The following is a 16,280-nucleotide window of genomic DNA, read 5'->3' as shown; positions in this document are numbered from 1 at the left end:
GGATGGTGATAGTCACACGTGAAACTGAGATCCAGTTTGGATCTTTTTAAAAAGGTGGATACATATGTAACTAATTAAAAATGGTTAGATGTACATTGTCAAAGTACTTAAACAAACAAATAAATAAATAAATTATGTGCTTCAGCATAAATTGTGGGAGTGGCCAACCATCAATTATAAATGATGTGAAGACAAAATTTAAATTTAGAAAATCCAGAAATGGACCATTAGTGGCTAGTTGGATACAAATAAACTAATTACCATGTCAACTTAGTATCTCCAGCTTGAAAAAACAGAATCAGTTGGAGAATAAAATTAAAAGGATATAAAGAAAATTACAATTCCTTTGAGAGAGAAGTTTGAGAGGAATATTGGCAAGGTTTGAGTGCTATTCCAAAAAAAGTACAATCGTTTAGAAGGTACATGTGCTTCAGCATGGTTTGCTCATTTAGGGTTGTTGAAGGGTTCTTGGTTAAGTTGTACATAATTCCTATTTTCTCTAATTAATTAAGGACATGGCGTTTCTGATGATGATGATGAAGGATACTCAAAATGTTATTTATGTCAGCAAAGGAGTGCCTATTGACTTTCAAATGAGTGAACAAACTGGAATTAGAATTATTCAGGTCCTGATGTTCCTTGAATTGGATTTTAAAAGAATGCGCCATGTGCTCAATTTAGAGATGTTGGCACTCCTTGCACTTAATTTGATAAATGCCTGAGCCCATGCGGTAGCTGTGATCCTAGCTTCATGGTGCCTATACTGAGAACCAATTCTGTTTGGTATAAAAAATGCCGTGCTGAGCATCTAGGAAGTACTACAGGTTTATGACATAATCTGCGATGGCATTTAACAAGATTTGTCTTAAGTAAAATGTCATTCTGAATTTTATCAAACGATTGTTCAATAGAACCTACATTAGTTCTTCATGTTGTGTACATCAACTGAAGAAAAAAGATATCTAAAAAGAAATCATTGTGTTATATTCTAAGAAAGGCTTTTTAAAGAAGGAAACTCACATTACTCATTTAGGATTGGCTAAAGAACTTAGTTATTTTAATTTTGACCATTCATACATGCATATTATACATACTATTAATTTTTAAACATATAATATTATGCTATCTCACAAGAAGAACCTTGAGAGGCTCAGTGTGACCTGTAGAAACTCTAAAATGCAACTTCTGGTTCCATAAAAAGGTTGAAAACTGCACTAATATTGGTTTTAATAATGATACAATGGGCTTACTAAACAAAACTCTGTCTTATATCACCAGTACAACATTTTTTTAGACCAAGCTGCATGCGAAGCCTCTACTAAAAATCATATTACTCTTAAACTTAATGAGGCTGTTACCAATGAATTAAAAAAAAAACAGAATGGGCAGTATCAGGATTTCATAGGGCCCCTAATGTCACTGTTTCTCAAAAAAGATCAAGGCACTTCGTGTAGCCTTTAAAAAAAAGCTTCAGCTTAACCAAGCCCTCATCATACATGTGGACATGGGCCATACATCTGCTATCTTATATGAAACTGACTACATTCAAAAAGCACGAGAATTTTTATCTTCCAATAATGTAGTCATCTGCCGTTTCAATCCTACTGCTAATTTGTCACTGAAAGAAAAAAAGTACCCTTTTGCCTATGAAGCCTTAACACACCCAGCATGGCACACTTAAGATCTGTATATAAGAGTGGTTCCCCTCTGAGACCATTTGGTAATGCAGCTGATTCTTCTGATTATCTTTTAGCTAAAGAGCTAAATAGTTTTCTGAGCAGGCATTTTTATTTTCCAACCTCTGATACTGTGAAAAAGAGGGACAAACTCATCGAACTTTTAAATCAGACCACAATCACCCATGACACTTACTTAGCTTGGATGTCACCAACATATATACAAACATCCCAACTAAAGAAGTAATCCCAACTGTAGAATCCAATATAAGGTAACATGCTAACTTAGATTTCGAAGCAATGAATGAATTTCTCACTCGCCTAAAGATGGCTCTAGACCACAGTTACTTTAAATTTGGTAATGTTGTCTACAAATAGCTAGTGCACTAGTCATGGGATCTCTCTTAGCTAGCATTATTGTCAACATTTGTCACCTACATTTAATACCAGTTCTTCCAACCTTTCCCCCATTACGTCCAGAATGTTATTTGCTGTAAACATTATGTCAATGATGTCTTACTTCTCTACAGTGGTACTAAAGGTCAAGTACATCAGTTTCACCAATATCTTAACATAGTGCACCCTAATAATCAATTTTACATTGCCATTTTTAGATTTAAAAATCATTTCACAAAACGATAAGATTACCATCACAATTTTAGCAAAGAGACCACAACTGACAGTATAATTCACAGCTTATCAAATCACCCACAGAAATATAAGATGGCTGCATTGAGTGTAATGGTGCAACTTTCTACCTAAGTAACCCTCAGTGAACAGGAATATAAAAATGAGCTTGAAATTACCAGGTATATTGTGAGTTCTAACAGCTACCTAATTCAGCTGTGGACACCCTTATCTAGTGAAGGACTTCATAGTATTCACCATGGGATTACCCTGACACCCATCAATGAGGACATTCCATGTAATTCATGCAGTAAAGTACACTATTTTGGTACTATTTCAGATAAGGTTGGCCAATGGCTCAAAAAAGATGGAGCCACAGTGTCATTTTTATACCAAACAGAATTGGTCTCCAGAAAAGGCACCATGAAGCTAGGATCCACAGCTGCCACATGGGCTGATTTATAAAATCAGGTGCAATGATTGCTAGTGCCTCTATATTGAGCAGACAGGACACTTTTTTAACATCTGATTCAAAGAACAAAATGACATTAATAATTCTAAGTTCAGTCATTTGAAAGTCGGAGGACGCACTGTTGGTGACATAAATACCAAGTTGAGTATCCTTCCTCACCACGACAAAGGCTGCATCCTTAGTTTATTAGAGGAAATAGAAATTATACACAGCTTAAACAAGAACCCTTCAACAACCCTAAACAAGCAAACCATGCTGAGGCTCGTGTAACCTCCAAATAATTATCTTTTTCTGAAATAGTACTCAGACCTCCCCAATATTCCTCTCAAATTTCTCTCTCAAAGGAACTGTAATTTTCTGCATATCACTTTGATTTTAGTCACCAACTGGTACTATTTCACCCTGTGGATACTCAGTTGTCATGATAATTAGTTTATTTTTATCCAACTTGCCAGTATTGGCCCATTTGTGGCTTTCTATATTTGAATTTTACCTTTCTGCCATTTTTAGCATATGGTTGGTCACACTCACTATTTATGCCCAAGCATATATATATATTTTTTTCATTTTTTAATACTTTGACAATGTACATCTAACTCAGTTTTAATTAGTTGCATATTATGCATCCACCATTGTTAATGATCAGGTTAGTCAGCTCTGATGCTGTTCACCACTAGATGGGTTTACTTTCCATTGAAATACAACAGTCACCAATTTTCGTGCTGGGCCTCCTCCTACCACCACTTCGTACTGTATGTCAGATCCATGTGTGGCTGTCACCAGTCCACAGCCTGGTGTCTAATGTGCAGTGGGCCACACATCTTTTTGTGTAAGTTTTCTTACATTGTTAATTGATATTCTCTTAGTTTTTCTTCTTTTTTTTTCATCTTTTGACTGCCTGTTTCTTTTGGTTAATTTTGTTGATTACCTGGTGTGGAACCTGTGTTTAATTCTGGCTAATCCGACCACATCATCATCATATTTACAGTTGGGCAGCGAGTTTCCACTAGCCAAGTGTTAGGTGATATATGCTCTCTTGTTATAGTTTCTCCACTTTCCTATTGCACTCTTGTTCACATGGACTTATAATCATCCAAAACTGGTTGTGATTGAACCAATAAATCTATTTATAACTGAAGTGGTTTATTATCTGATTTCATGATGCTCAGTTGCCAGTGTTCTACAACAAAATTTTATAATTATAAATCGGAGAACCATTAAAGAACAAAGAACTGAGCTGTCAAGAAAACACCATTTTAACATTTTTAAGAAAAGATCATATTCTGAAATTGTTTTTTCTCCAGTTTACAAAAAGTTTTCTGAAATTCTTGCAGTATTAGTTGAAATTGAGCTACATTATTCTTGCATTTATTCCTTCAATTACTATATTTATAACCAACTAACTTATATGGTGATGTACCTAATACTAATCACTCTTTTAATAATGGAATGGGCTGCAGATTGTCAATGAAATAAGAGATGAGTGTTTAATGTAATGGGAATACTGTACGTTTAATGAGTATCTTAGCAGTAGGCTAAATAAACCCAACAAAAATGTAGTGATATGAGCTTTTCTACCTGTTTTCGTTTCATGGATTCGCATTTTGATTTCTTCTAGTTTCCTTTTCTCCATTTATCACACAGTTCAATTTACACTTTCATACAATACTGTGCTTCAAATATACACCTGCATAAATCATACATATTGTCGTATTTTCTAATTAGTCAATCTGCCACTCTCAGAACATATTCTTTCCCCTAAAAGAGAAGAGCACACATTGCGCATTTCATATGTCAGAACAGCCAATTAGAATTATGCTGTAAGTCTTATTCAAGGTGAAATCACTTTTTACTTTTCTTTACCACTTTCTTTGACATTCAGTTTGCCAATTGTAACTAAACCTATGTAGTTGTCATCACTGTCTGCAACAATTAATGACTAAAGTGTCACATTACTCATGAAAAAACACCTATTAAGCATCTATGGCCCTCTCATTTTTGTAGAATATGTTTAACTAGTAAGCCCTCCACCTCCAGTTTTGCCAGCCGGAGTGGCCGAGCGGTTCTAGGTGCTACAGTCTGGAACCGTGCAACCGCTACGGTTGCAGATTCAAATCCTGCCTTGGGCATGGATGTGTGTGATGTCCTTAGGTTAGTTAGGTTTAAGTAGTTCTAAGTTCTAGGGGACTGATGACCTCAGAAGTTAAGTCCCATAGTGCTCAGAGCCATTTCAACCCCCAGTTTTTTAAAAAAATTGAACTTCAGTGTAAATTAGAGAGACTGGAGCCCACACAGAGATTTACTGGCGATTGTTCTTCCCTCAGACTAGGGACTGATGATCCTGTAGTTTGGTGCCTTTACTTTCCAAACCAATCAACCTCAAACTACACAGGTGCACCACCACACTATTTGCCCCGAAGTCCTGCTTTATTTATTTTGATGACTTTCCCACTTTGGGGGTTTGATTTTTGGCTATAAACATTGGGGTTGTCTTGGTGTGCTAATGTGATGCTGTTTCCACATTAGGATGCTGTTTTAATGTAGCAAAACTGGTTGTGACAATAAAGGAATCACCAATTACAGCTGTCTTGTGATTCATTTTACTTCCATTCAGTATTAAGTTTAATGTCTGTGGGTGCCTGAATTACAAAGTTCTTTTCCTTTCATTAATTATGTGGGTTGCCAGGGAGAAAACTTTTGAAAAAATGTGTAAAGTTTGTTGGAAATCACTAAGTGCACTTATTTTCAAATAGTGGATGAATATAATGTAGATAATTTGCACACTGTGAGTTATGCTGCTTCAAGATGTATACACAGTTTCTAACTTTAATACTTGATTTATTGTGTTACATCTTTAATGTAAGACTATACATCTTACTTAGTAGATTATGAGAGCATTTTAAATTTTTCAGTTTGATCAATAATTATATGAAATACTGAAAATCAAATTTTTGTTGCTCCTAGAAGTCATTAGATAAGCAACCTGCAACTATGACTAGGTGACTGTACAGTATTGTATAGATTGATATTAAGGATTACTGCTTTCGTGAAAATTTGAGAGACAATATTTTAAAAAAACTCCAATCTGTAAGTAAGTGAAGAAACAACCAATGTAGAGAAGCTTACACTAGCTAATATGCCTTTACACTTGGTGTTTTAAGTGTGCAAACCTGGTAAGTCACATGAAGTACCATAGGATGGGAGACCTCAGAAGCCTTTCCAGCTTTTCTACCAGATTGGTAAATGGGAGCAGAACATTCTTAGTCCAGGGGAGACAATTTTCAAATCCACTAGCAAAGTACAAAGTGTTGTATTTGTGTACTTCCCCTCTCCCCTCCTGTAGAATGGTATACTAAATACCAAAAAAAGGAAAAATAATTACTGAAACCAATATTACATGAATCATTTTCTCTTGAATATATCAGGCAAGCATGTTAGACAGCTCCCTACAAATTTTCACCCAAGTCAGATTTAAGTGTGTATTTATACTAGATGGATTTTTGCAGTATGAAAACACTAAATATTTAAAAATATTTCATTGCCCTAAAAATATCTCACAATCTCAAAAGTGTCTCTTTTAAAGTATAGTAAAAACAGAGTATTATCTCAAAGTAACCTTATTTGTACAAAGAAGGACTATTCCCACTGAAATGGAGCTGTAAACAAAAATATATAACATAAAAACCCACCATTTGAACATCCTTGATGTATCCAACTTTTATTCCCCTATTGTTCTTAGGGCTGAAGTATATTTCAGATATTTAATAGCATTATTTTAACCTATATTCCAGGTATTTGTTGATCAAATGGATGCTGACATTGTTGCTGTTACTCGGCACTGTCCTGCTACTCATCAGTCTGTGGTTTTGGTGGCATACACAGCGTTCCGTCATCCAGACACGTATTTTAATCGTGGGTTTGTAAAACCATTGAGAGTAGAAGGCACTGTTGATGAGGTCATTTTGGAAGCATCACTTTTCCACAAGAATGCAAAGTAAGTAAATCCTATCCCAGATTATCTGTGTTTAATGCTAATTCTATAATAAATTTTCTGCATCAAAATTCAAGCAGGGAAGGTAGTTAATGATTACATTTTCATTACATATATCTGAGTGACATGATTAAAATTAGATTTTCCAAAAAATAATACTATGAACACATTTCTCTCCTGTAGGTCTGGAGGGGGCAGATTTCAGAAATACGATAACTTTGTGAAAGATGAAAAGAGAATAAATGGCTTACAGGATTATGAAGTAGAACTGAAGGAACATATTCCATTGAGTGAGTCTCAGATGCTTCAAATTGGAGATTCTGGTGATCCAAATGTCACACAGATAAATTTTAAAAATTTTCAACCTGGATCAGTGGTTGCAATCAAGTAAGTGATTTTTTTCCAGTTGTTGTAATAAAATACTTCACCTTTGTTACAAAACTGTATCTTCATTTTAGAAATGTTTTGACTTATTTTTCACTATTTTATCTGAGATAATGAATGCTATACACAGCAGAAATTGAGAAAGCTTCTCCAGTGCTATCAAGAACATACAACTGCATGGACACTGCTGTTGAAGTTAGACACTTCAGTCTTCTAAACAGAAAGCAATAAGTTGTATTTGGTAGTTGATAAGGTGTCTCAACATCACCAGAATGGGATATCATCACAAGTGGAGTGCCTCAGGGCTCAGTTCTGATCCCCCTACTTTTGTTATTTTTATTAAAGGTCTACTTCTCTGTATAGAATATTGTAAATTCACCACCTTTGCTGATGCCACTATGGTACTTATGGATAATTCATTAGACAAACTGAAGGCATCAGCTAATAAGGTTTTTAGGCATATTGTGAACTGATTTCATAGAAATAGTATTTCTGTTAATTGCAGTAAAATAAACTTTATGAAGTTTCACACAACCTCCAAAGACGAGGAAATGGAAGAAATTTTATATGACCAGCAGCTAGATAGTGTCCTTCAGAATACCTGGGATTACGCACTGATAGCAAACTAAACTGGTCAAATCACATACTTGTTCTGCAACTAAAGCTTTATGCATTGTTTGTCAAGTGGCTGGACATGATATATGCAGAAAGAAAGAGCTCCCAAGCAGACAAGTAACACTATTGCTTTGAATATTTGTTTTGTATGAAGTTCTGAAGCTACAAATTGTGTGAAATATATTGTAACGATAGTCCACCAGCAGCTCATTATAGTTCATTTCATACTATATTACTATATACTTTATTAAGCATAATATAAATACGGACATGGCAGTAGACAGCTGGGCTTGGCATTCCATTAGACATTGAAAAGCACAACAAGAACCACTAAAAGTAGCAAGCATTCCTAATGGCAGATAATTATCCGATGACATTCTATTAGGTGTCCCTGATGGAAACACAATCACTTGTAGTTGTAGTGTAATGTCTCAGTGTGAACAGGCCACAGGCTGGACTGCTATCTGGCATTAACGATACAATCACTTTGAGTCATAATCCAATGTCTATGTGCAAATGGGCCACAGCATCAACTGCTGTCTGGCATACACAACTGATAAATTTGATGATAGTTCTATTCCAGTTCCAAAGCTCAGAGTCCTCAGCTACCATGGACTAAGGCAAAGGTATGTGGTTGACCAGCTGCCTGCTCTGGGGGATGGTGCAGGCAAAGCGTTTCTGGAATGGCAGCTGGTACTCAGTCCAGAGTCGTATGGTGTAATGGTCCTGGTCCAGTGACTCAGACCCAGCTGGCTCACTGTGGCTGTGCATCAGCATATATGTACTATTATAGCAGTGAATGCACATGGTGCAAATTACTTGCAGACTTGTGGCCTGGCTAATGTCAGTAGTGCCAAGATTCTCTCACCTTCTATTGGCGATGAACGTGTTGCGTGTCAGGGACACGGGTGCCACTGGTCGCAGTGGTGGCTGGGCCATAGTTTCCTATGAGAACAACCCATTGTTGTTGTTGGTGTTGTTGTTGTTGTTGTCCTGGACTGTTGTGTTTGGTCCTTGATGACATTGCGTTGTCAGGCCTGTATTACTACTGTTGATATCTGGAAAATGCAGCACCAGCAAGCCCATGATTTGGCAACTTGCAGCAACGATCTGTATTGTTCATTGATTGAGTGTAGGATACAACATCCCTTCCCTCTCCTCCTTCGCTCCTGGTGGAAAAAAGATGGGTGAGCATTACAGCTACTTTGAGTCGAGATGACTAGCTCTATATTCCTTCCCACAAGAAAAATAAAACCAACCACCATGACAACAAGGGATCCAAGGGAATCAACGGCAGCAATCAAGGGCAGTGTCCAGGACCCCAGTTGTTGGGAGCTGCTGCGGAAAGGGCTTAACCTGTTCAGAAACCAAAAGAATGTACATGTGAAACAAACAGCCCATTGGAATGGCTGTTGTAGAGCCAGAAGACACAGTACTGAAATGTATAATCAAAGTCTGTGTAGAATGAGGAAAGACAACCATAAGGCCAGGAGCTTCATAGGTGATTGTATTGCATGTGGATGAACACAAAATTGACTTGTGCTGCAGGAGTGCTGTGGCCCTGAAAATGTGTGTTAGGAGTAGGAAGTAGAACTTGTGTGTAAATTTGACACCAGAAGGCAAATCAGTAAAAATATGCATTTATTAGGTACAGGAAGATAAATTCAAAAATGTGTGCATGAATTAATTACTAGAAAGAAATTTGGAAGAAATGTGTGTGGATTAGACACTGGAAAGGATTCAGGCAAAGTATGTGTGTTTGAGGCACTGGGAAGAGATTTGGAAAAGCTGTGCATGTGTTAGGCACTGTGAGAAAAAAACACTCAACAACTGGAGGCTGAAGTAAAACAATGACCCTATGTGTGGAAGCACTGTGGTAAGAAGTTCTGGTCATGGATATCACCTGAAAGTTCCTGTGCACAGAAGCACTGGTCGAAGTGTTCAGATTGTGTGTCACAAGTGATAAAATATGGCACTGTTGGCTGGAGTCCTGCGAGCATGGTGGTGCATCAGTTAAAGCTGTTAGACATTTCCAGTAGTGTGGCAATACCACAGAGTTTGAAGAGGAATTCTTATGTTCATTGCACGTGGTGCAGTAATAATAGCAGTTGATAGGTCACATATGTGGTGACATGGTCATATTAAAATGATAATTGCACATTAGTACACCAAGTATAGGAGAGAATGTCTGATGAGCACTATCTAGCTGAGGTGTTGTGAAAATGTGTAATGAATTGCACTGAAAATTTGGAAAATGTCAAACTTGTTGCTAATGACTGAGAAGAAACATAGAAAAAATTGCTTGTCATCATTGTCACCTGAAGTGACTGGTCCATGGTGCATGCAGAAAGAACAAGTTCCCAAGTAGAGAAGTAATCCTATATGCCTTATTAGGCACAGTATAAATACAGAAACTGTAATAGCCAACTTGGCTTCCATTGCATTAGACATTGAAAAGCACAAGAACTTCTGGATATATAGGTACTGCTACTATCAGATAGTTATTCAGTGACACTTAATTAGGTGTCCGTGATGGAAATACAGTCACTGTGAATTGTAATGTAACGTCTAAGTATTAATATGTAATGTTGCTGCTTGGCATTCATCACATATCTTACAATAAATGATCAACCCACAAATGTACATGAATTTTAGTTTCTTGTTTACCATCTGTGAAATGTAGCATGATCTGTATCAGAGTCATTTCTTTACTATTTTCTGGAAACAAGTTACTAACTAATTTCATATCAAAATAAATTAATATGTTACAGGGTTTCACTTCATAACAAGGCAACAGAAGCCATTAAAAAATTGCGAAATTTTGTATGGCTGAGCGGGCTACCTCAGCAAGATGCAAGCTCTCATGATCTAGCAACTGAACTGAGCAATATTGTATCATCACTAAGTCTTTCTGATTTAAATGAAGCACTGTACCGCTGTGATAGTGAGGAACTGGATCACGGGAAAGGAATTGGAGTGTATAACATCCCAGGTTTTGGTTCTTTGGTTTACTGTGGTTTGCAAGGTAATGCACATTTAAGTTGTTACATCGTAGTGTAAATATAGATTTTAATGTATTTTTCTTCCAAATAACAAAGATTTCAGTTTTCAATGTAAATCACCAAATGAGGATAGATGACTAGAAGAGGCTTTGAGCAGATATGTTCATCAAAAAAGATGACAACTAGCCAAATTTCCTTTAGAGAGCCACTTCTGTGCAGCCAGAGTGCCCAGTTGGAGAGAGTAGCTTTTTGTTTGTGACACCCATTCACTCATGAAATGAACAAACAGTGATACATTGATACATGTTATCTGTTGTAAACCAGTGACAAGTGAGCAAGTGGTATTTATACTGTGGATTGGATATAGTAAATAGCAAACAACAAATACTCATTGACTCTGTTGAACTCTTTAAGCTTATTCATGACTTGTCATTTTCAGTCAACTGAGACTCAGAGATGTGTGTTGCTCAATATCTACAGGGTATTAAGATGATGGTCCTCATATATGTGGAATAAGTCAAATATCTGAAACATATTTTCATTTAAGAGGGAATATCAAACTTGTTACAAACATTTAAATGTATAAATACTGAGGAGCACAAGGCATTGATTAGGCTACTGTAGCCAAGCATGATGAAACAGATAGTAGTTTACAACACTTTTTTTACATAAGACTTACAAAATGAGTTGATTCTAGTAAAAACTTCATCTGTGGAATATAAGGAGTTGGCTACCACTAAATCCCTTTAAACTGAAGTATTGGTTTGGAAGTGAGATATTTTACTTATGATAAATTCTTTTAATGAATGAATATACTTCCTAGAAGTTGTTAGCATTCTCAGTTTCTTGAACATGCCTCAGTTACATGTTCCTGAGTTCACACACCATGCTTTTAGACGCAATCAATTATGTTGTCTTACTAATTTACCACAAAAAATGATCTCTTTTGACATTCCAAAACAAAAGTATGCAAAATATGCTAGCTTTTTTTATGTTTACACCACTGTATTTGACAACATCCATATTGCGAGTAAAGATTTATTTGAGTTTTTCAGCAGTAATGTGATTGTTGTATGCTGCTCCCAGATGAATTTATTATCAATTTTTAATTCCAAAAAAATTGACTGTCAACCTCTTCCATCTGCTTGTCACCGTATTTCATACATATGCTGGGAGGAAACCTGTTACAAGTTTTGAATGGCATGTAATGTTTGTTTTCAAAGTTTAGGTGCCCAGAATTAGCTAGGAATGATTTACTAATGTCCTTGAAAATTACATTAGCCATTCATTCTACCACTATATTTGATTTGCCATTTGTTGCAATATTTCTATAATTTCCAAATAAAAAAAAATTGGCATCTGCTATTGCTACTGATGAATGTTCAGTAATACACATGAGAAAAATTGAGGGTCCTGAAATAAAACTTGGTGTTACACCGCATCCTATTTGGATGATTCCTGATAGATTAATACAGAAATCTTTCCTATTGACACTCTATAATCCTTGTCTGAGAGATACAATTTGAACCATTTTGTAGCATTTTAGATGTGATATAATGTTGCCTTTATTTAAGAGGGTATTGTGTGTAATGCCTTTGACTGGTAATACATACCAGTACCTTCTAATGTATTGTCTAATGGATTAAATACATTCTTGGTGTATGTGAAAATAGCCTTCTCAGTATCAGAATCCCTTAGAATCCAAACTGTGACTTTGTTAATATGTTATTCCTAGTCAGATGATTAAGTATCTGCTTGTATATTACGTTTCCTGCTTATATATTACGTTTCCTAAAATTTTCAAGAATGCTGGCAAAAAGTTAAACTGGACAGTAGTTTTACGGTATTTCTTTATCTCGTTTCTTATGCCGAAGTTTAATTACAGCATATGTCAGCCAGTGAAGAAATGTTCCAGGGACAGGCACCTAGTTACACAAATAACTTAAAGTGTTACTAAACTCACAAGAAGACTAATAAAGTTTTTAAGTGTCTTATCATAACCACTAAACCTTCTGTTTTTATTTCAAGCATTTTGTGATGGGTATTACTACTTCTGGTGTAGTGAAGGCCATATTCATATTATTAAGTTATTGATGATGGGTAGCCTGTGATATTCCATGACAGCTTCCACTGAGCCTGACAACCGCATCTTTTCAGTTACACTTATGAAATTATTGTTAAAAGTTTTGCAACACTGCATACACCTGTTATCAATGTATAATTTACTCTTAAAGCTATCTGCTACTAATCACCTCATGTTCTACTAGTCCCCTTCTTCACTGTGTCACATACTGTCTTTATTTCGTTACCTGACGTGACTATTTTTGTCTCATAAAACATTTGCTTCAGTGTCTATATAAGTTTCTTCAGTAACTTGCATTATGCCTTGTAATCAATGATAGCAACAACATCAGAGCTTTCTCTGACGGACAGATGTCTCCCTTTTGTTCTACAAGATACATTTATTTCTTTAGTAACCCATGGCTTTTGTTGTAGAGTTTGGTCTAATCTGGGTTAGTTTTAGTTGATATAGTTTTCAGGTAAGTTAGGAACATTATTAATAAATGTGTTGTGTTTTTCATTCATGTCACGAGCACAGCTTGCATCACTCTAGTTCTTGTGTCTGAGGAGGTTTCTAAAAGAAATAGTCTTTTGGTTACTGTAAACCTTCCTGGACTCAGATATAATAGATATTGTATATTGATGAGTATTATCATTTAACATGAGGAACGTATATCATGGTCTTAGAGGCCATTTACCATTGGTTTTATAGTATAATTTTGTTCATTAGATCAATAATAATAACAACAACAACATCATTTTGGTAACCTACAAATTTTACACAGGGACTACAGAGGAACTGCATTGAAAAGCTGTTTTATAAAAGGAAGAAGATGCTTTTTAATGATGTACTGCATTAACTATACTTGAGTTAGAACTTTTGTTTTCCCATACACTGTTGAGTGAGTAATATATTCTTGACACAAATGCCATAAAAAAGTAATCTGCCTTATTATTTGTTAAGAGTCTGATTAATACATTTATTTTGTTTTCTCAGTGTTTAAAAATCAGCTCTTAATAACTGAACACAAAAAAATCCAAGTTGAAACGAAATCTGTTTACTCTTTTAAGTTGATATCTTTCTCAGCTCTGTTATTTATGATGTTGTTTTTTGAGTTTTGTGACATCTTTTTTTCCTCATTTTAACAGGATTTATGTCACTGCTTTGTGATATAACGCCAATCAATGATCTCGGTCATCCATTTTGTAACAATCTACGGGAAGGAAACTGGATGATAGGTAAGTCCTTTATTCAGTATTCTCAAATGCTAAGAGTGCAAAGAAATGTGCTGTCACTCAAAGTAATACATTCCAATTTCAGATTATATTTCTCATCGGCTCAAACAGTACTCAGGCACTATTGAACTTGGTCTGTGGCTGGAGAAGAGCATGGCACCTCTAAAAGAAATTCCACGTTATTTGGTGCCAAGTTATTTTGCTGTCATCATTTCACTGACATACTTGCGCTTACTAAACCAAGCATGGAGTCTGATGTCATTGTAAGTTTATGAATGTATGTAGAGTTGTATTTTAAAAAGCTGCTAAGTATGACTTCAACATTCACTGTAGTAAAAGCTGTTGTTTAATAGAAGCAGTACATACTGGTTAGAAGAGCAATATCAAAATTTATATGTGCTTCATACAAACTTTGCCAGAAATATTATTTGCATTGAGTGCTAGTATAAACTTCTGAGAGCAAGCTACACTCAAACTAAAAGCCTCTTGATTTGTAGTTAATCACCTACCCATTTACCTACCAAGCCACAAAACTCATACAGTCAAACAGGTGTTATACAGGGTGTCCCATTTATCTTGACCACCCTACATAACTGTTTGTCCAGATGCAAATTACAAAATGTTTCAAGCAAATGTTCTTTAGCCATCAGGGGGCATCAATCAGCATGATTGCCTTTGTTGTAGCTTTGTTTTGTACAAATATGTGAACAGCGGTATGACTTTTTTGAATGGTACCCTGTATTTTTTATTCGGTAATTCATTTCCTCTCCTAAAGATCTATTCAAAACTGTATCACAGTGTACCATTCACTGGAACACAATGTTATTAATTACATAACACAACATTGACTTTGAGCTCAGGATCACAAACTCGTCCACTTGCTGGAGTTGTCAGAAAACAAATGAAAACCAAGTAAAATCATAACACAGAATTGACTTTGACTCTCCTGTACCATTGCCCAGGAGTAGAAGGTGCTCAGAGTGGTGTCCCTGGACACCGATACACTGGTGCACTCATTGAATGAAAGAATTATTTACTGCTTCCAGTGCTGCCTGCTGAAGAAAATTACAAGCAATCACGATACATTCCTGCATATCATCTGGAGTTGTTGGAATATCATGATAGACAACATCTTTAATGCATCCCCAAAGAAAAAAGTCCAGAGGATTTAAATGAGGAGTCCTAGCAAGCCAAGTAACTGTTCCTCCTCGACCATCCATCTGGCAGGATACCTTCAGTTCAGAACACAATGTGCACTCAAGGAATTATGTGCTGGACATCCATCATGTTGATACCACATAAGCATTCTGGTTCATAGCGGCACTTCATCCAGAAGAGGAGGAAGAATTTGTCTGAGAAAGTTGGCATAAGCTGTGCCATTTAGACTACCAATGACAAAGTAAGGGCCAATAATTGTAGTACCAAGCATCCCTCACCAGATGTTAACCCTCCATTGATGCTGATGTTCCACCTGTCTAAGCCATCTTGGGTTGTTGCTGGACCAATAATGCATGTTCCTTGTATTTACCTGTTGTTTGTTTGAGAAGGAACATTCATTGGTAAACAGAATGTTGGAGAAGAAGTTCAGGTTGGTGAGGATTTGCTGCTGTGCCCACTGACAGAACCGTACACATTTTTGGAAATCATTCCTATGCAATTCTTGATGTAGGAGCACACACTAAGGATGGAACCAGTGATGAGTAAGAATACAATGTACACTGGTTTTAGGAATTCCAATCTCGTGTTCAAGTTGTCGTGTGCTCACATGTGGATTCATAGCAACAGAAGCAAGAACAGTAACTTCAGCAGCTTCGTCTGTGCGAGTGCGTTGTCATGGGTGGAAACTTTCTGTTTCCTGAAGCATTGCAACAAGATGAGAAAACATCTATTGGGAAGGTGGGTTCTTGTCGGGATATCACTCTCTGTACAGTTCCGTTGTCTGATTAGCATTTCACCTACCTTAATACAACAATAAGAGAGATGTTATGTCGATGAAGTTTGTAGGAAGGACAGCTTTTACTGGGTGCCTATTGTACACAACAGTCTTTAATAGGACTAAACTACTGTACTAAATGTACCTATACATGAGAAAACAGTATTGAAATTACTGTTCTGCTAACTTACGTTCCCCATAGATGAGAAGCATTTCTACCTTCTTTTCATTGGTGTACATTCTGTTCACACAACTCTTCAACTAATGATGGTTGATGGAATGA

The 16,280-nt window shown here is 36.2% G+C and overlaps 1 protein-coding gene across 5 annotated transcripts in view; it reads left to right on the top strand.

Moving 5' to 3' along the window:
- The window catches only part of LOC126297597 (glycogen debranching enzyme), a 181,122-nt gene that overhangs the window by 124,521 nt on the left and 40,321 nt on the right, over nucleotides 1-16,280 (top strand). For all 5 annotated transcript variants that reach the window (XM_049988575.1, XM_049988577.1, XM_049988573.1 and 2 more), the window contains exons 14-18: nucleotides 6,567-6,769; nucleotides 6,950-7,153; nucleotides 10,537-10,790; nucleotides 13,978-14,067; nucleotides 14,150-14,327. In XM_049988575.1, coding sequence (XP_049844532.1) covers nucleotides 6,567-6,769; nucleotides 6,950-7,153; nucleotides 10,537-10,790; nucleotides 13,978-14,067; nucleotides 14,150-14,327 — 929 coding nt within the window. The remainder of the gene's footprint in view (nucleotides 1-6,566; nucleotides 6,770-6,949; nucleotides 7,154-10,536; nucleotides 10,791-13,977; nucleotides 14,068-14,149; nucleotides 14,328-16,280) is intronic.

Source organism: Schistocerca gregaria, chromosome X (assembly GCF_023897955.1).
Source record: "Schistocerca gregaria isolate iqSchGreg1 chromosome X, iqSchGreg1.2, whole genome shotgun sequence".
Taxonomy (NCBI): domain Eukaryota; kingdom Metazoa; phylum Arthropoda; class Insecta; order Orthoptera; family Acrididae; genus Schistocerca; species Schistocerca gregaria.
This window is presented reverse-complemented; position numbering and strand designations above follow the sequence as displayed.